Source organism: Macrosteles quadrilineatus, unplaced genomic scaffold (assembly GCF_028750875.1).
Source record: "Macrosteles quadrilineatus isolate MER2022 unplaced genomic scaffold, UCM_ALF_1.0 Scaffold_35__1_contigs__length_1230758, whole genome shotgun sequence".
Taxonomy (NCBI): domain Eukaryota; kingdom Metazoa; phylum Arthropoda; class Insecta; order Hemiptera; family Cicadellidae; genus Macrosteles; species Macrosteles quadrilineatus.
This window is the reverse complement of record NW_026542628.1, coordinates 1145657-1166177: the sequence shown is the minus strand read 5'-3', so window position 1 is coordinate 1166177 and position 20521 is coordinate 1145657. Positions and strand designations below refer to the sequence as shown.

At 39.0% G+C, this 20521-nt stretch overlaps 2 protein-coding genes across 3 annotated transcripts in view; one reads left to right on the top strand and one right to left on the bottom strand.

The window, feature by feature from the left end:
* LOC129005818 (uncharacterized) overlaps window positions 1–20521 on the bottom strand; it is a 127777-nt gene that overhangs the window by 56186 nt on the left and 51070 nt on the right. The gene's annotated exons all lie outside the window — the stretch shown is intronic.
* Window positions 1–20521, top strand: part of LOC129005817 (AP-2 complex subunit alpha-like) — a 74492-nt gene that overhangs the window by 31767 nt on the left and 22204 nt on the right. For both annotated transcript variants that reach the window (XM_054434827.1, XM_054434828.1), the window contains exons 12-13: window positions 406–537; window positions 1211–1408. In XM_054434827.1, coding sequence (XP_054290802.1) covers window positions 406–537; window positions 1211–1408 — 330 coding nt within the window. The remainder of the gene's footprint in view (window positions 1–405; window positions 538–1210; window positions 1409–20521) is intronic.

Genomic DNA, 20521 nt, shown 5'->3' with positions numbered 1-20521 from the left:
TTGATATCTTTTTCCAAATGTTTAAAAACCTTTAGACAATAATATTTTATGATTTATAGAAATGTGCAAATACTAAAATTAGTTTCACTCTTAGTTCAATAGTTCAATCCATGGGGAGAGTCACATTTAATAAAAAAGGCTCAATATCGATGAAAGTCTGCTGTTAAATCAATCCACAAAAAATCCTTAAAAACCTGGCCTAGAACCATCTTTGCCAAAAAATATATTGGTAAAGTGACAGCAACACATTTTTCTTTTACTGAGCTCTGTAAATATTTTAGTAATAAATGCACAGTTTCAGCATATTTTCTAGGTCTGAAGCAAATTAAAGTAAGGGTGTTTGATTATTTAGCATTACACGTTTATTTCCGAGATAATATATTGAAAAGAGAAATTTTTTTTCAGGCATTACAAGCTCCAGCATGTCATGAAAACATGGTTAAAGTTGGAGGTTATATTTTAGGCGAATTTGGTAATTTGATAGCAGGTGATCAACGGAGCGCACCTATTGTACAGTTTCAACTTCTACATTCCAAGGTTAGTGTTTGAACTTTTCCAGGGTAGTGTGTGACATGTCACATAACGACATAACTAACGAAAATAGTTTTGTAGTTTGGTCTGTCTTGATTGTATACATGGGGGAAGGTCATTATATCAAAGACTATTAACCAGGGTTCCATAATGTCCAAAAAGCAAATATTAAAAAAACTTTCAAAATATTTAAAAATTGAATTTAATTGTTTAATAATGTTTAAGACCATCACCTAGTCCCATAATAACAAGAACCAACGTTTTAGAAAAGTATTATAACATCTGATAAATCTGTACACGTCTTGAAATAACCTTGTGATACTTAGAACAGAGATCTAATGCATCAGTGGTGCCTGTTCTTTAGACATCATAGAACTTCGACATCATGAAAAACTCTTGTACATTACAGTCTTAAATATTATGAAATAAAACCCTATGCATGTTTTATGTCAATTATAATAATTCTACTTGCTCATAAAACTGACCCTCTGACAACTGCATTTTAGTAGACTGAGTTTTTATTTTAGCCTTCATAAATTTTCTTGTTAAATAGACCTTAATTAATTAATTGTTGACTTTAATTAATTGTTTGGAAAATATAAGAACCATGTTACAGTAATAGTAGATTATAGTTGAACACCTGATTGTGAGGTTATTAGACAGCAGATGTTGTTTACAGTACCACCTGTGTTCGCCGATGACACGGGCGTTGCTGCTTTCCACCTACATCAAGTTTGTCAACCTCTTCCCCGAGGTCAAGTCTGTAGTGCAAGACGTGTTCAAGCAGCACAGTAACCTGCGCAGTGCCGACGCAGAACTGCAACAACGGGCGTCAGAATACCTACAGCTCAGCATCATCGCATCCACAGATGTGCTGGTAACTGAGCCTTACTTTACTGCTGGGGCTTCACAAACCTCAATTGATTTTTTGCCTCGTAGATTGACCTGCTGCATTCTTCTCTATCCTCTGCCATCCAGATTTCTCCTCCAATATCAGGAATTATAAACAGCTTTAGAATTCCAAATATATTTTTAGTTGTTAGCACTAGGGGTGTGCGATGCATCGAAAATGCATCGAAATTTCGATTTGATTCGATTCGATGCATCGAATCGCGATTCAATTCAGCATGCATCGAAATCACGATGCATCGATTTGGCCTCGATGCATCGAAAAAGACCGATGCATCGGTTAGCTCCCGATGCAACGATTACGTCCCGATGCATATTTAAAACTAATTCAGGACTCCAAAATGAGTTTTAGATAGGGAAGTGTCAATTATCGCTACCACCGATACTCGGACATTGCCGATACTAGGAATATCGGTATCAAGAATCGATTGCCAAACATCGATTTCGCCCGATTCCGCCGATACCGACAGCCGACAGGGATGGATAGATATTTTATTTTAACATTTATTTATTTGATATCTATTAGTTTGTAATCACGCTAACAACTTTAGTAACCAACTTAGCACACTATTTAGTTCAAAACAGCTAAAGTTTATTTTCAGCTGTTCTCTCTGCAGGCAGATGATATTGCACAACACAATACAATCTACATTTCAAGATGTCAGACAGTCAGAATTCAGTCTTAGACAACCGGCGCGCGAGTGTCCTCAACACGAAATTATACTAAAAAATGTCTGTATCAATAAGTCAGATCTTTAAATGTATTATTTTTATTTTTAGAACAAAATAAATAACCTAAACTTGTCTAAATGTTCAGTTTCATCCCTGCATTACGCATCATTAGAAAAATTCGATTCAATTACAACATCGAAGTCAGAGGGTTAGGCTTGCACTTGCCTATTGCAACAAAAAGTAGATCCATATTATATCTGTACTATCTACCTAGTTTAAGAGTTTAAGTGAAGTTTTAAGTGCTACTATAACATAAGTTTTGATTGAAAAACACCATACGCATAGTCCATGTCGATTTTGTAATATTGTAATGAATGGTAAATGTTGACCATCTAAGATAAATCAAAGTATGTAACAAGAGTTCTCATTGGTCGAGAGGCCACGCTGCACTGTCATGTCAGCCAATCGACGTTCGTGTTTCAATGGAGCAAGTGACGATTGCTAAGATACATTGATAAATATCAAGAACCGTTATGTAGGACGTGTTTGTTTGTAAAGAGTATAAAATTAGGTTAAAGTTTAAAACGGTGTGATTTTCTTTTGTCTTACAAAGACCTAGATTTGACAATAAGGTTATAAACGAGTATTGTCGCGTCGTTGTTCCTTGTTTGTTTACTTTTTCAGATTCCCTATCAAACGCCCCTATCTGCTATCTCTCTCCCCCCCCCCCCCTCTCTCTCTAACGATGTACTGATTAAACAGATTGTGGTTGACGACTTTTCTACTTAAGATTCCCTGTGGTTATTTTAGTTCAATCAATCCCATAACCTTTCTATCGTTTATCAAAATAATTAATTAATCTGTTTTGTATTTTATTTCCTTTAAACCAACCCCTATTTACCATCTGTATTTTATAGAATAAAATGTTTGTTTATAAATTTTGACTGGCCACACAATTTTGTACCTATTTTATTTTGTATAAAGTAACAGATACTTTGATGATTATATATACAGTATATATATATATCAATAAGTGCTGCGTGCTGTAATGAATGCTTTTTATTATCAAAATAAGTAATCAATTATAAATTTTTGATAATACATGGGTCATTGAATAGGTACCTTAATGTCATGTAGTTTCCTATTTGTAACTTGCAAATAATAATAATTGATAGTTAATTCTGGAAAATGAAAAATAGTGAACGCATTCATAAACCTGTTGTCAAAACAGCAACGCAGATGTAAGGGTTTATTGTTTCAGAGGCTAGGGTGTTTCAAGGACAAAGTGTTGGGCCTCCCGGCTTAGGGGGGAGGGGTGGTGGTTAGAGGGGGAGGAAACTGGTTTTGGCTATTTATTGATTAGTTCACCGACCCTTCTAGACAACAAAATTGAGTGACAGTGACAGTGTTAAATCACCGTGTTCTGTATTTAATTTGCTGTTTACTTTGTTTGTTATTCTATTAATTTTAGTGTTTTGTTCTATTTCCTCCTGGTCCCTTGCAAATTGTATTATCAATGCTAAATAATTGTGGTCAATTCAAATTATATTTTTGATTATTCAAATCTCCTACACAAAAAGACAAAAGTCAAACCAGGCAAGGAAAAAACCTGCTATTGTAATCCCCGTACCCAGCCATTTGGGAAGTGGTGAAAGTCTAGTCTAAATATAGCTCAAAGGTCTCACCCTTCCCTTCCCCTACTCAATGTTACTATTCCGCTCATTTCAAGGTCATTGCACAACGCCTGCCTCCCGTCTATTGTTTTGCCTTTATAGTGTTTCTATTCTGACTTTTATAAACATAAATTTATTGCTTACGTAGTTCAGTAGTGAAATTTTCTATTGTGAAACAGTAGGCCTACTTTAAAACAAAATCACTACCGGTCATGTCGTTCTATTCTGTGTCAAGTCAGTATACCATTGCCATTGCCAGTCAGTCGCCGGCGACTGCTTTGAGTTGACCTATTCTGTCGTGACAGCTATAAAAATAGGTTAGGACAACTACCTTTGCTTATTTCTATATTGTACTTTACTCAAACTCAAAATCTCGAATATTCGTCCATTTTGTGTTAATAGTATAAATAAAATTGGATCCATTAAAACCGGATCCAGCCCAAGATCCGATTTTTTGTGGATACGATCGGGCGTCGGTCTAGCTCAGATCCGGCGGATCCGGTAGTCCGATATCCGGATCCGACCATCACTAATAGACAGTAAACACTGATAATCAACTTTTTTGGTTCGTGCTGATTTAAGAATGAACCAGAAGTATTGAAAGCCAACAAATATAAATGTGAAAACTAAGTAACAATACTACCGTACGTCATAAAATAAACTCTATTTTATTTAATACAGGTCAATAATAATAAACTTAACGATTGCTTTATTGATATATAGGCTTATTCTAATTGTTAGTGAAGGGTGAATTTCCTTAGGCCAACCATAAAATTAGCAGTGTCCATTAATGAGGTTAGGTCAGCAACTATCCTCTTGTTCATAATTTTATTTAGTACATTTTTTACTTTAACTTTTTTTAAGGTAAAGGATCCATTACAGAAACACATGTTGTATTTAATTTTGGAAGAAAATCATGCCGTGCTGCATCGAATCGAATCGCATCGATTCAAATCGAAATTCTTTGAATCGCATCGATGCATCGAATCGAAAAAAATATGCTGCATCGCACACCCCTAGTTAGCACACTAAGTTAACTGAACAATTATGACATTTTCAATAAAGATGGCCTTAGACCAGGATTTTAAAGGATTTTGTGGAGTCCAGTTATACAGCAAGCTTACCATACTGACAAAAATAAATGGAAATGCACAAAAACACTGATAAACACCAAATCTTTTTAATTGAGAAACCTCACTAACTCAACACCCGGTAACTTGACAGTCGACAGCTGACAGGATGCATGCAAAACAAGTATTTTTTCAAAATGTTTAGTTTTGTTTTAATTGTTGAATATTCAACGTTTCTTTGAAGATTAATCAATATGTAAAAATACTCGTGCAAGTAATAAATTTATTTGTAAAAATTAGTCTGTTATTTTATTAATTTATTATAACCAATTTAAAATTTCAATGTTCTGGATAACTCGACAACTCGTAACTCGGATAACTCGTAAGGTAAGCCTGCTTTTTAATCTCTTTACCAGAAATCCTTAAAATCAGACCACAATTAATTTGATGGACACAACATTTTGCCCCGTTATGTAAATTGTTTTCAAATGCATTGCAATAGCTCTAGAACTGCAATACAGTAGAGTCCCGCAAACCCGGCGTAATGTGGACTGGAAGGGTGCCGAGTTTGCGAAATGCCGGGTTATCGGGAACTAGGGTTAAAAATAAGAACAATACAATTTTTAAGCGTTTTAACCGCCGTTTTTTTATTTTTACAGTATTTATATTACAGTATTAAGTCATAAGAAATAAAAAAATGTATTCTGTAGGCCTATACATATTGTACAGTATGTATTACGTACTTTTATAGAAAAGATAAATAAGTACAGTACACACCAGGAAAACTCAGTACAGTTCAAATAAAAACCTAATTCATTTTTTGCAGAAAAAGTTTTTAATGCTCATTTGTTTCTCACACTGAACACTGCGCTTTGCTGCTACATCTCGAAGGCGGCGAAGACACATTATGTCCATTGGCGAAGCTCCTTGCTCCTCAAAATATCGTAAGGCCCCATCAACAGCTTTTAATCCTTCACTGTGGCTCATTTTTTGTACTTCTTGAGTGTCACATGCGTCTTTGTCTTCTGATTCGCTTTCTTCAGGCTGTTCCTTTTCTTTCACCATGGTGACAATTTCGTCATCGGAAAGAGCATTCCCCGTGGCATCTTGGTCCATTCATTCCTGTACATCCCCATCACTGAAGTTTTCACAGCCGGGAATCTTCTTTAATAGATCAACTAAAGCAGAATCTTCCTCCTTTAGGACATCAGTAAACGAATTTCCTGAATGATCCAGAAGTTTTTTCCAGGATCGCACTAATGTTATTTGCTCTAACTCATCCCAAGACTCAGCAACCCATCCAATAACATCCAGCAAATCAACCTTTTTAAGCCTATTCACTAGTTCTTGGCCTTCGTCAATCGCCGTCACTAGAGTTGATAGAAGTTTGCACAAATATCTTTTTTTCATTGCGGCTAGAACACCTTGGTCCATAGGCTGACATAGTGCAGTCACATTTGGCGATAAAAACATCGTTTTTATGTTGCCATCAACTAACTCTTCAGCATCAGGGTGTGAGGAAGCGTTGTCCAGATTCAAAATGGCTTTCCTTTCAAGATTCTTTGATTTTAAAAACGTTTCTACAGACGGAACAAACTGATTGTAAAACCAATTTTTGAAAATTGTTCCATCCATCCAGGCATTAGATTGGTTTGTGTACCAAACTGGAAGTTCATTTAAGTTTTGTATATTCTTGAAAGCACGAGGCTTTTTAGCTTTTCCAATAAAACAAAGCTTTAACTTATGCTCACCAGTTGCGTTGCTGCAGGCCATGATCGTAACTCTTTCTTTGCTTCTTTTGTACCCTGGAGCAGATTTCTCTTGTTTTGAAGCTAAGCTCTTCTCAGGTAACATACAAAAATTCAGTCCAGTCTCGTCACAGTTATAAATTTGCTCACCAGACAGCCCTTCACTTTCAATAAGCTTTTGAAAGTTTTCCTTAAATTTCAGAACACTTTCATTGTTACCAGAGAGTTTTTCGCCACATATTGCTAGTTGCCTTGCTCCATACCGTTTTTTCCATCGGTCTAGCCAACCGATGCTAGCCACGAATGTTGCCTCTCCTTCTTTCTTTATTTTTTCATACAATTGAATAGCTTTTTCCTGCAGTATGGGTCCTGATATAGGTGTCCCTTTTTCTCTTTGCTGTCGATACCATAAATATAGAGCTTCACTAACCTCATGAAATTCGCTTTCCTTCATGTTTTTCCTGTCTTTCAACGACTCAGTACACATTCTCTTTTAACACCAAGACTCAATTTCAGCTCTTTTCTTTTTCCAATCACCAATCGTACTTCTTCCAACTCCAAGATTCAATGCAATTTCATTTACACTTTCTCCTTTGCAAGCACTTAACTTTTGTTCCATAGTAGGGGTGTGCGATGCAGCATATTTTTTTCGATTCGATGCATCGATGCGATTCAAAGAATTTCGATTCGAATCGATGCGATTCGATTCGATGCAGCACGGCATAATTTTCTTCAAAAATTAAATACAACATGTGTTTCTGTAATGGATCCTTTACCTTAAAAAAGTTAAAGTAAAAAATGTACTAAATAAAATTATGAACAAGAGGATAGTTGCTGACCTAACCTCATTAATGGACACTGCTAATTTTATGGTTTGCCTAAGGAAATTCACCCTCGCAATCGTTAAGTTTATTATTATTGACCTGTATTAAATAAAATAGAGTTTATTTTATGATGTACAGGTAGTATTGTTACTTAGTTTTCACATTTATATTTGTTGGCTTTCAATACTTTTGGTTCATTCTTAAATCAGCATGAACCAAAAAAGTTGATAATCAGTCTTTACTACTACAATCAGATCTTAGGCTGGATCCGGTTTTAATGGATCCGATTTTATTTATACTAGGGATGGACGAGATTGGATTTTTAGTTCGAGACGAGACGAGACGAGATTTTTTATTTCTCATAAAATTTCGAGACGGGATTTCCCTTCTCATACACAACGGGAAATGCACGCTCAAAATTTTTACCTGATTTTGTAACATTGTTAGATGACTGTTTAAATAAAAAAATAATGATAATAGGCAATATTTACAATCTTTTATTAAAAAACATAACATTTTTTTATTAATCACGCCTAAGTTATTAAAAATGCCTACGATTAGGAAACATAGTGATATCAGTTAGGATAGAGTTAAACTTATCCTAAAATAAAATAAATCATAAAATAAAAGCAATATTAATTTTTATAAAATAGTTGGTACTTGTTTTGACTTTTTATAGTAATAAAACATTCCTCACACTGCTTACACTTAACAAAACTTCTCAAATGTTATTAAAGTAATATTATTAAAATAATTAAAGCAATATTTACATTTAAAGAATTAATTCAATAAGAACGCCTTCGCAAAGGAAACACAACTACAACACGCTCCTGTATTGCGGGTATTGCATTGACTTTCTGTAGGCGTTTTTATTTTTTTTTATTTTTTATTCTCGTCTTGATAAAAATCTCGGCCAAAAAGAAATCTCATCTTGTGTAACGAGATTTAAAATTTCCCGAAATTTCAAACTTGACCATCCCTAATTTATACTATTAACACTAAATGGGCGAGTATTTGAGATTTTGAGTTCGAGTAGAGTACGGCCTTGAAACTCGAGCTTATCTTTGAACTCACTAGTTTGGTACAGTACTTAAATCCAAACCAGCTAGTGTTGTGTTAGTTTGAATTGGTTTCTTTAATTGTAAGATCAATATTTGTTGAAATGTAACTTGTGTTTACATAAAATGATGGATAATTTGTATTACTGTAGATTCTACAGTCATACAAATATAGAAATAAGCAAGAGGTAGTTGTCCTAACCTATTTTTATAGCTGGCACGACAGAATAGGTCAACTCAAAGCAGTCGCCGGCGACTGACTGGCAATGGTATACTGACTTGACACAGAATAGAATGACATGATCGGTAGTGATTTTGTTTTAAAGTAGGCCTAGTGTTTCACAATAGAAAATTTCACTACTGAACTGTTACGTAAGCAATAAATTTATGTTTATAAAAGTCAGAATAGAAACACTATAAAGGCAAAACAATAGAAGGGAGGCAGGCGTTGTGCAATGACCTCGAAATGAGCGGAATAGTAACATTGAGTAGGGGGTTGGAAGGGGTGGAAGGGGAGGGTGAGACCTTTGAGCTATATTTAGACTAGACTTTTACCACTTCCCAAATGGCTGGGTATGGGGATTACAATAGCAGGTTTTTTCCTTGCCTGGTTTGACTTTTGTCTTTTTGTGTAGGAGATTTGAATAATCAAAAATATAATTTGAATTGACCACAATTATTTAGCATTGATAATACAATTTGCAAGGGACCAGGAGGAAATACAGTAGAACGTCGATTATCCGAAGCTCGGTCATCCGAAACGTCGGTTAACCGAAAGGAAGACAGAAGCAAAAATCAATAAAATCGCGCGCCAATCACGACTGGCCGTAGCGCTACGCCACCGCACAGCTGCTAGGCGGGAGGCAGGGTGGGAGGCGGGGCGGGCCTACGTGACGAAATTGTCGTGCACTATGGCCGCGCGCGCCACTCCTACTGCCACTGACTCAGTATCCGTCTCAAGTCTCAGTCGCCTGTGAGCATTCGACAGCGACAGTTCGTACGGGTTTCTATTGTACTGTTTCATTCTACACTGACTATGTCGTCCAAACACAAACGTGTTGTGCTTAGTGTTTCTGATAAACTTAAGATATTGGAGCAGTTAAAAAAAGGTGCTAGTGGATCGAGTTTAGCTCGGGAATATGGAGTTGGAAATGCGACGATATCTGACATTAAAAAGAAAAGTGAATCCATCACAAAATTTGCGTGTGTTCTCGACAGTGAAGATGGGAGCCTACATAGGAAAACCATGAAAATGGCGGAAAACCAAGACTTGGACACCGCAGTGTACACTTGGTTTATGCAGGTACGTGGACAAGGACAACCAATAAGTGGCCCTTTGCTTTGTGAAAAAGCCCTAGAAATGAATGCGAAACTTGGTGGTAACGCTGACTTTAAGGCATCAACCGGCTGGTTGAAACGGTTTAAATCTAGGCATGGTATTAGGGAGTTGGATATTCAAGGGGAAAAGCTGTCTGCTGACACTGAAGCAGGAGAAAAATTCAAAGATTCGTTTGCAAGTTTGCTCAGTGAGGAAGGCTACGATGATAACAATGTCTATAATGCAGACGAAACAGGCCTATATTGGAAGAAAATGCCAACAAAGTCCTTAGTTTCTAAGAAAGAGATGTCAGCTCCTGGTTTTAAGGCAAGCAAGTCCCGCATCACTGCAATGGTGTGCGCTAATAAAACTGGAACTCATAGGCTACCTTTGCTTATCATTGGGAAATCTAAGAACCCGAGGTGCTTTAAGGGAATTGTAAAATTACCACTCACCTACAAAAGCCAAAAGAACTCGTGGATGGACACAAGCATTTTTGTCGAATGGTATGATACCGTATTTATACCGGAAGTTAAAAAGCAACACATCGCAACTGGGAGCTCTGGAAATGTTTTGCTAATCATCGATAATGCTCCAAGTCATCCTTCCTCGATGGACCTCGACAGAGAAGATGGCAAGTTCAAGGTGGTTTTTTTGCCTCCAAATGTAACCTCAGTTCTCCAACCGATGGACCAAGGGGTAATTGAGAGCTTTAAACGTTATTACAGAAAAGCATTGTTACGGATGGTTCTGCTTGGGCAAGAAGAAGACAAACCCATTCTTCAGCTCTATAAAGCAATAAACATGAAGGATGCTGTTTATATGGCTGCAGAAGCTTGGGACTGCGTCAAGGAGACCACACTGAAGAAAGCTTGGAATAAGCTTTGCCCAACTGAGGCTGCTCCTACACCTGAAGAGCCCCCGACCCAATTTGTGTCAGAACTGGTTGGCCTTATAAACCAATCTCCAGAATTTGAAGATTGCGATCAAGACAATATTCAAGAGTGGCTTGAATGTGATGTAGATGACCCTGGATATGAAGTGATGACGGACGATGAAATCATAGCTCACGTCCAAGAGAACGGCGATGACGATGAAGAAGAGGATTATGACATCGACCTCCCTAATGAAAACGGCCCATCCCACGATGAAGCCTTTCACTGCCTAGAGACTGCAATGCTGTGGTTAGAGCAGCAAGAAGAATGTGATTCTGTTCAATTGCTGTCTTTAAAACGACTGCGAGATTTAGCAGCAAAAAAACGAGTGTCTGGACTAAAGCAAAAATCTATTTTGGACTTTTTTTAAATTTCTTTCTGTACACATTCTGATTCTGTAGTCCAGTTCTAAGTACTGTTGTACATTTTTGTTGCTGTATTGTAAAAATAAATCTGGATGTTAATTAATTAAATTTATATTATTGTAAAGTATCCACAGACGTCACTGACGCAAAATCGGCAAATCGCCGCCGGCCGCTATCCCTTCCCGTAATTTCCCGTCAATTCCCGTCATTTCTCGTCAATGACCGATTATCCGAAAAATCAGTTATCCGAACACCCCCAATCCCCAATTAATTCGGATAATCGACGTTCTACTGTAGAACAAAACACTTAAATTAATAGAATAACACACAAAGTAAACAAGAAATTAAATACAGAACATGGTGATTTAACACTGTCACTGTCACTCAATTTTGTTGTCTAGAAGGGTCGGTGAACTAATCAATAAATAGCCAAAACCAGTTTCCTCCCCCTCTTCTCTCTCAATCTCACCACCACCCCTCCCCCCCTGAGCCGGGAGGCCCAGCACTTTGTCCTTGAAACACCTGTAACGTCCGGCCCGAGTGGTGTAAAGGAAAAATTAATAACTGCTGGTTGGGAGCTTGACTTAATTTATTTTTATATTAGATCACACACGACAGAAACATCAATTTAATAAATATTTGACAATTGGGGTTCACAACATATCACAAGGGTTACAATTTAGTTACGATTACTAATTTAGATTTACGATCTGGTTATGTTAATACAAAATTTACATTATTTAAAAATGGGCGAGCGGACGGACGAGCTACTGCGTAATTAACACTTCTACATCTCACGCGCAACTACTCAAAAACCGACGCAATGCTGAAGGCCTGAGGTGTCTCAGCCAATCAGAGCGTCGGATTTGGTCGAGGCTAGTGCCGTTGACCGTGCTGATGTCGGCAAGACGTACATTGTCCGAGGCTAGATCGCACTATTCCAGCTTCATAACTTTGCTCACAATTATAATAGAATAATTTGATTTCGGTCTTTGGGGCTCGGAAGAAATCAACGAAGGGCTGGCGATGCTTCCTGATGTTATGGAGTATTGTTTGGCTTATTTTTAATTAGTCACAGCCGCCAAAAAAACTTGTGATTATTGGTTGTCAATAACCTTATAATAAATACATATTCCAAACTATCCCTCAAATTTGCTGATGGAATATTAATATAATGCAAGGAGGGGCGGGTGTGACACACCCCCCACCTTAAGCCAATGCTGCCCCCAGCATGGGAGTATGACGTTCTTATCTCCTTCAGCACGTTGTTCCGTAGTATCGTCGGCTCAACTGTGGAGCCAGTGCGAGCCTTATTAGACCGAAATCAAATTGTGGGGAAAATCGGAGTGGGCGCGCGCCACGTCATCGTTTTTTTTTTTTACAGGGAATATTTAGTGTTGACCAGGTCTCCGGCCAGGCATGGAAAGCCTGCTGCAAAGTTAACGGGTAGGGCGCGGACCTGTCTGTGACGTCATTCGTCCCACCGATCAAGACCACAGTGTCCCTACTCGTCAGTGTCGGTATCGTGGTACGCCCTAGGGCGGCCATATTCTTCATTTTTCCGTTCGGTAGGAATACCACTGACACGTCTATATCCCGCGGCAACCGTTCGGATATTATTTCCTGCAGGCCACGCCCATGGCTGTCTGCTAGGATGACAATCTTCCGTCTACCTCGCTCCTCGTCTGGTTCACAGTAAGGTTCGGTATCTAGCACCCCTACCTTTATATTTTTCTCGAGGGTCACTTCTTCTCCACTGACATTGGCAACTCTAACCCAGCAGCGCTGACTGCGTACTTTGGTTAAGGTGCGAGCCAGGAAAACGCCCTTCTGCAGTATTTCTGCGGGCTCAGCTACGACGTCCATGCCCTCCAGCGAACCCATAGGTGCTAGGAACTTATTCAATCTTACTTCGATATTTTTTTCACATCGTGGTGGTAGAACGACCTTAGTATAATTGTATACGAAGGGTTCTCTGGGGGTGGCACGGTTCTTAACGGTTTCTCGGTCGCTCGAGGGAGACTTCGGGGCCGGTTCTAATTCAGGACCGGGCTCCGTCGCCTCGCGGCTCGGGTCAGGTACACTTTCGCCCTTCAGAAGACGATTCAGCCAAATTTCTTTGCCGAAAATTCTGAGCACGCCCCTTTTTATATCGATGTAGCCTGCTCCCTGCTGCAGAAGATGTCACAGCCTATGACGGCTAAGTAGCCTCGTGGCAAGTTACCTACGATATACTCTCCGGGCACACTGACTCCCGGTTTTAGTTCTAGCGCCACCCGTTGTTTACCGTAAACCTTCAATTCCCGGCCTGACATGCCACGTAAAATGACATCCGGCTTGGCCAGGGGAGCAGACGACGCATTTCTTTTAATCAGTGACACCTGAGCGCCTGTGTCTACCAATACCTTGCCCTCAGCGGATTCAATGCGCCCAATGGCGACAAGTTCCTGCGTCAAGTTTCTGACCTCGGGGACTATTCTAACGCTCTTCTCTACCCTACGACACTGTCTACTGGTCGCCGGTAATACCCTAATTTTTATGGGTCATCTTATTGGCGGGGTCCAGCGGCGGCGACTCCACTGGGCCCTTCCCCGTTTCCCGACGTCCTTCCAAGGTTGTTTGGCCGCACGCGACAAAAGCGCTGTATATGGCCATTTTTGTTGCACCGCCAGCAGACTATGTTAGTCGCTGGGCTGGGGCCTGGCGTTGTACACTCCCTAGAGAGATGTCCCTTCGAATGACATCTGTAACAGGTGATTTCGGAGTCTCTCACGGTTTGGAACACCTTTCTCGCTGGGGGGTCGCGAGCGCCGCTCCCTTGTCTGAGGTGCACAGGGGTATACGCCAAATCAGGCTCCATCACGTCATGTTCCCTACGAGTGCCCCGCGTTGCATCGGACCGGTAACGACCTGCTTCGGCCTTTCGACCCAGCTGTCGCAGCTGTTCGATCGACTCTACGTCAAATAGGGCTAAACGGTCTTGTAGTTGGGGACTCAAATTATGATATATCTGCTTCAGCCTAGTCTCCTCGGGGACATTTGATGCCAGTCGGCCGTAAAGGCCCTCCATCGCGGCGATGTAGAGATCAATAGGCTCAGTGGGTCCTTGGACCCGGTTGAAAATTTCCCTCGTCAACAGGATATCGTGGTCCGGTGGTTTAAAAACTACTTCGAGATCTTTACATAGCTGATCCCACGTTCGGATCCGGCCTAATGTGGACCGATACCACACTAGGGCTGGTCCGGTGAAGAGATCAACGGCGGAGTTGAAGAGCTCGGCAGGGGTCACGCCCCTGGCCCGACGGAGCTCCTCGACTCGCTGAAGGAACGCGCCTACACTTTGCGTCTGGCCGTCGAAAGTGAGTCCCCATTTATATACCGGAACGGCTCTCGTACAACTGCTCTGCTCGTTTGTCAGAGAGGAGTTCCAACTCGGTTGGGTCACTTGAGGGGCAGCTACCGGAGCGATCGGCGCAACAGGGCCGACCACCACATCTGGTGATGCCACTTGTGTTGTTGGTGTGATCGTGGCGCGTGGGTCGACAGCGGTGGTAGTGGGGATGGCAGGTGGTCCCGGAGGAGCGTTCCTGCCTCCTGCCTGATCCGTTCTCTTCGCGGAATCAAAACGGTCTAACAGAGCTTTTAAATCTCCAAGCAATTTTTCCCTGCGTGGCACGTCGTCCTCCTTGTCTTCACTAACCGGGATCCGCTCAACCCTTGTATAATAATGGAACACTCGAGCTTGAATTCTCTGCGCTTCGGGGTCTGTATAATCTCCATCGTAGTCCCGCGTTAATTTAAACAAATCTCGAAATTTTGTCTCACACTCTGTCAACTCCTCTTCAACTACTAGCGTGGCAACCACGGTGTCGTCTACCGGTGTGTTTGATTTGAAGCATTTACTTAAGCGCCGTCGCAATTCGTCAGCAGTACCGTCAGTGCTCTGACCTCGGATTTTCAGTTCGTATTGGTTCTCCGACTTTTTCAAATAGTATGAATTCATGTTGAGAAACGAAACTAGGTTGTACAATGGAACAGAAATTTGCATACAGGGAAACAGCAGTACGACTCAGAAATAATCTATCACTAGGTTAGTTATAGTGTACTCGTGCGATTCCCACTTGATTTGTGCATATAGCCACGGTACAGAGGAAACACTGACTCAAAAGAGATAATAAAAAAAAAATTACAAATTATTTATTTATTTCTTTTATTATTTATTTATTTTTTTTTAGTTTAATATAAATGAATATATATATATATTTTTACCAATTAGTTTTAAGTAATTACAATTACTGTTTCCTCTTAAACATCATGGATATAGCCCTTTCAATTACCGGTACCCAGGAATCACAACAAGTCCACAAGGTTAATGTCATGCAATATAATTGTAGGTTAATGTAGTTAGACACCCAACAATAATAATGATTCTCGACACCGCAGCTTACATAGATTCAATAGAAGATAATTACATAGAACATTATAATTTTTCTTCCAATCATTACTCTTTATTATTGACAGATTAAACAAGTAAGCGATGACAATCACCTCCGACTGTTCAGATCACAAGTCCCGACTACCAACTCAGTCCACCTAAGAACAGCTCTCCTCTATGAATTCAATACTGAGTCGGTCAGTGATTCGAGTCAAGGAACTGCATTGTTCATCACGCACAAATAATTTCCCTAATAATTTCCCTCAATTACCCTGCACAGGGAAATGCTCCCCGACTGGAATCCCCGCTTCCATTTCAAAGTTTCGCAACAATTTTCTAAGTTCCTCGCCAATCAACGAATTATCAAACAAGTTGTAATCGAATCCAGAGAAGTGTGTTAGTTGAAATATCTATTTAATAATCAGTATCCACCCCAAAAATATTCTGCTTGACACGATTAGTCCGTCCGCCTTTGTTAATGTCGTCTTTTGTCAAGCGTCAGTACGCCATATTGTTTTTGTCAGTCTTCTTTACAAGTGAAGAAGAGCTGTCAATGGTGGGGGGGGAAAAGTAACGCCTTACCTCGTGATGGTCACACGAGTTAGAAAATGGCGATTAGTATTTACTCTAATTATTTAATTTACTTCAAAATTCTGTATAAAATCAAAAATTCAACATTTTAAGATGGGAGTTTCGCCAAAATTCATTAATTAAAATTCCCTATCTTACTAGAGGTGAACCCCATGCAAATATTCAAATTTTAAATTACAAAATATCTACTCACCCAAATTCATCTTCTGCCGCCGTGGGTCCTGTTCTTCAATCTTCGGGTGGTTTTTGCGCACCCACCCCACACATACGACACCACTGTAACGTCCGGCCCGAGTGGTGTAAAGGAAAAATTAATAACTGCTGGTTGGGAGCTTGACTTAATTTATTTTTATATTAGATCACACACGACAGAAACATCAATTTAATAAATATTTGACAATTGGGGTTCACAACATATCACAAGGGTTACAATTTAGTTACGATTACTAATTTAGATTTACGATCTGGTTATGTTAATACAAAATTTACATTATTTAAAAATGGGCGAGCGGACGGACGAGCTACTGCGTAATTAACACTTCTACATCTCACGCGCAACTACTCAAAAACCGACGCAATGCTGAAGGCCTGAGGTGTCTCAGCCAATCAGAGCGTCGGATTTGGTCGAGGCTAGTGCCGTTGACCGTGCTGATGTCGGCAAGACGTACATTGTCCGAGGCTAGATCGCACTATTCCAGCTTCATAACTTTGCTCACAATTATAATAGAATAATTTGATTTCGGTCTTTGGGGCTCGGAAGAAATCAACGAAGGGCTGGCGATGCTTCCTGATGTTATGGAGTATTGTTTGGCTTATTTTTAATTAGTCACAGCCGCCAAAAAAACTTGTGATTATTGGTTGTCAATAAACTTATAATAAATACATATTCCAAACTATCCCTCAAATTTGCTGATGGAATATTAATATAATGCAAGGAGGGGCGGGTGTGACACACCCTAGCCTCTGAAACAATAAACCCTTACACCTGCGTTGCTGTTTTGACAACAGGTTTATGAATGCGTTCACTATTTTTCATTTTCCAGAATTAACTATCAATTATTATTATTTGCAAGTTACAAAATAGGAAACTACATGACATTATGGTATTCAATTACCCATGTATTATCAAAAATGTATAATTCATTACTTATTTTGATAATAAAAAGCATTCATTACAGCACGCAGCACTTATTGATATATATATATATATATATATATATATATATATAATCATCAAAGTATCTGTTACTTTATACAAAATAAAATAGGTACAAAATTGTGTGGCCAGTCAAACTTTATAAACAAACATTTTAAAAATATTCTATAAAATACAGATGGTAAATAGGGGTTGGTTTAAAGGAAATAAAATACAAAACAGATTAATTAATTATTTTGATAAACGATAGAAAGGTTATGGGATTGATTGAACTAAAATAACCACAGGGAATCTTAATTAGAAAAGTCGTCAACCACAATCTGTTTAATCAGTACATCGCTAGAGAGAGAGAGGGGGAGAGAGAGATAGCAGATAAGGGCGTTTGATAGGGAATATGAAAAAGTAAACAAACAAGGAACAACGACGCGACAATACTCGTTTATAGCCTTATTGTCTCGACCACTACATTTGCACACGTGACCACTTTTTGTTTCTTCCTTATCTTTCATCCGTCCCAAAATGGAATTCCTGAAATAGTTTGTTGGTATAATCTTCCCTCACACACAAGGCGCAGAGCTCAGTGCGCACTGTAGGTTGCCACGGCAACCGTGTGTCGTCATAGCGACTTAGCCAATCACGCACGCGCACTGCGTTGTAGATTACGATACGAATAACCCTCTGACTTCGATGTTGTAATTGAATCGAATTTTTCTAATGATGCGTAATGCAGGGATGAAACTGAACATTTAGACAAGTTTAGGTTATTTATTTTGTTCTAAAAATAAAAATAATACATTTAAAGGTCTGACTTATTGATACAGACATTTTTTAGTATAATTTCGTGTTGAGGACACTCGCACGCCGGTTGTCTGAGACTGAATTCTGACTGTCTGACATCTTGAAATGTAGATTGTATTGTGTTGTGCAATATCATCTGCCTGCAGAGAGAACAGCTGAAAATAACCTTTAGCTGTTTTGAACTAAATAGTGTACTAAGTTGGTTACTAAAGTTGTTAGCGTGATTACTAAACCAATAGATATCAAATAAATAAATGTTAAATAAAATATCTATCCATCCCTGTCGGCTGTCGGTATCGGCGAAATCGATGTTTGGCAATCGATTCTTGATACTGATATTCCTAGTATCGGCAATGTCCGAGTATCGGTGGTAGCGATAATTGACACTTCCCTATCTAAAACTCATTTTGGAGTCCTAAATTAGTTTTAAATATGCATCGGGACGTAATCGTTGCATCGGGAGTTAACCGCTGCATCGGTCATCTTTTTCGATGCATCGAGGCCAAATCGATGCATCGTGATTTCGATGCATGCTGAATCGAATCGCGATTCGATGCATCAAATCGAATCGAATCGAAATTTCGATGCATTTTCAATGCATCGCACACCCCTATTCCATAGACACATTAACTTGTTTTCTTTTCACTGAAGTCGCCATTTTAAAATGAAAAACTAAAACATGTGCAATAACCTGTGTTAATAATCTTGTACTCTACCGAACAAAACACACGTCGCCTCGCCACCACTGTTACTGATCGACTGAACACGGAATGGCCGCGGACCGCACACATCAGGTGGCAGGTGTGGGGGATGCGGAGTGGGGGATTAGACAACCAATAACGTAGTGGAGTGGGAGTGTGACGCGAGACATAGGAACGCCCCCGCCCGACAGGGACAGGGACCTTTAGCCGGTCTGCTTGCGCGGGGATTCTCCTTAGTGATGTGTCAAGAATGAGTTTGCCCCCTATGAAAAAGTTTATATATGGCCATATAAAATTTTTTGTATCTGGTTATATTTGGTTTTGGACCAAATATAACCAGACTCGCCTTTGGCTCGCTGGGGGCTCCGCCCCCAGGCCCCCTAGCTGTTAGTCGTCATTAGTAGATTAGGAAGGGGTGAGAGGCCATCACCAAGAAGCCGGGGAAATTTCAAGCCCGTAGCACACCTAGAAGTGGTCTAGAAAGCACTCTCCGCATCTCTAAATTCTTTGTGGGGTTGTAATAGCGAAAATCGATATTGAAGTAATAACCATTTCACAAAATATTCGAGTAGATTGATAAGTAGAGAATAGTAAAGTATTATATTAAGTAAATAGTTCATCGTAAATATTCATGTATATGTTTATGAAAATAGATGAAGTTATTTTTTGTTTCCCTGTCAGTTAGCCACAAACTGTATGGCATATCCAGTTCCGCCACGGGGAGGCCAGGAAACTTAGGAACCATATTAATTTACAATTATTTATATTAACAGTTATAGTATTTCAAGTAAAGAGATGTTAGTAAATATTTATAAATTTATTAATGAAAATAGATCAAGTAATGTTTGTTTCCCTGTCGGTTAGCCATAAACTGCAAGGCATATCCAGTTCCGCCACGAGGAGGCCAGGAAACGTCGGAACCATATTTACAATTATTAACACATGTACAAGTCAGTAAAATTTTGTATAAGATAAGTAGATTGATAAGTGAATAAGTTGATAATAGTAAAGTGTTATATTAATAACATAGATTATAGTAGATATTCATGTATATATTTATGAAAATAGATCAAGTAATGTTTGTTTCCCTGTCGGTTAGCCATAAACTTTATGGCATATCCAGTTCCGCCACGAGGAGGCCAGGAAACGGCGGAACCATATTTACAATTATTTACAAATGTACAAGTTAGTAAAATTTTGTATAAGATAAGTAGATTGATAAGTGAATAAGTTGATAATAGCAAAGATAATAGTAAAGTGTTATATTAACGAAAAAGATTATAGTAGATATTCATGTATATATATTTATGAAAATAGATCAAGTAATGTTTGTTACCCTGTCAGTTAGCCATAAACTTTATGGCATATCCAGTTCCGCCACGAGGAGGCCAGGAAACGTCGGAACCATATTTACAATTATTTACAAATGTACAAGTTAGTAAACGTTACTAACTAGGTACCTAAAGAAATATAAACAAAAACTTAACTAACTAATAAAAAGAAGAAGAAAAATATATACAACAACGGGGACTTTTGATAAGGCAGGCCCCCTATCGTACTGCCAAACTAAAATACTAAAAACACACGAAAAACGACTTATTTCTAAAGAAAAAACCAAAAGAAAATATATACAACAACCTACAGCTAAAGTCAAGTCTGGGAAAGTCAAGTCAGGGTTAGAGGAGGAGATCGTCATACACGATATTCTTCGCGTATGCGATTCCACCTTGGACACGG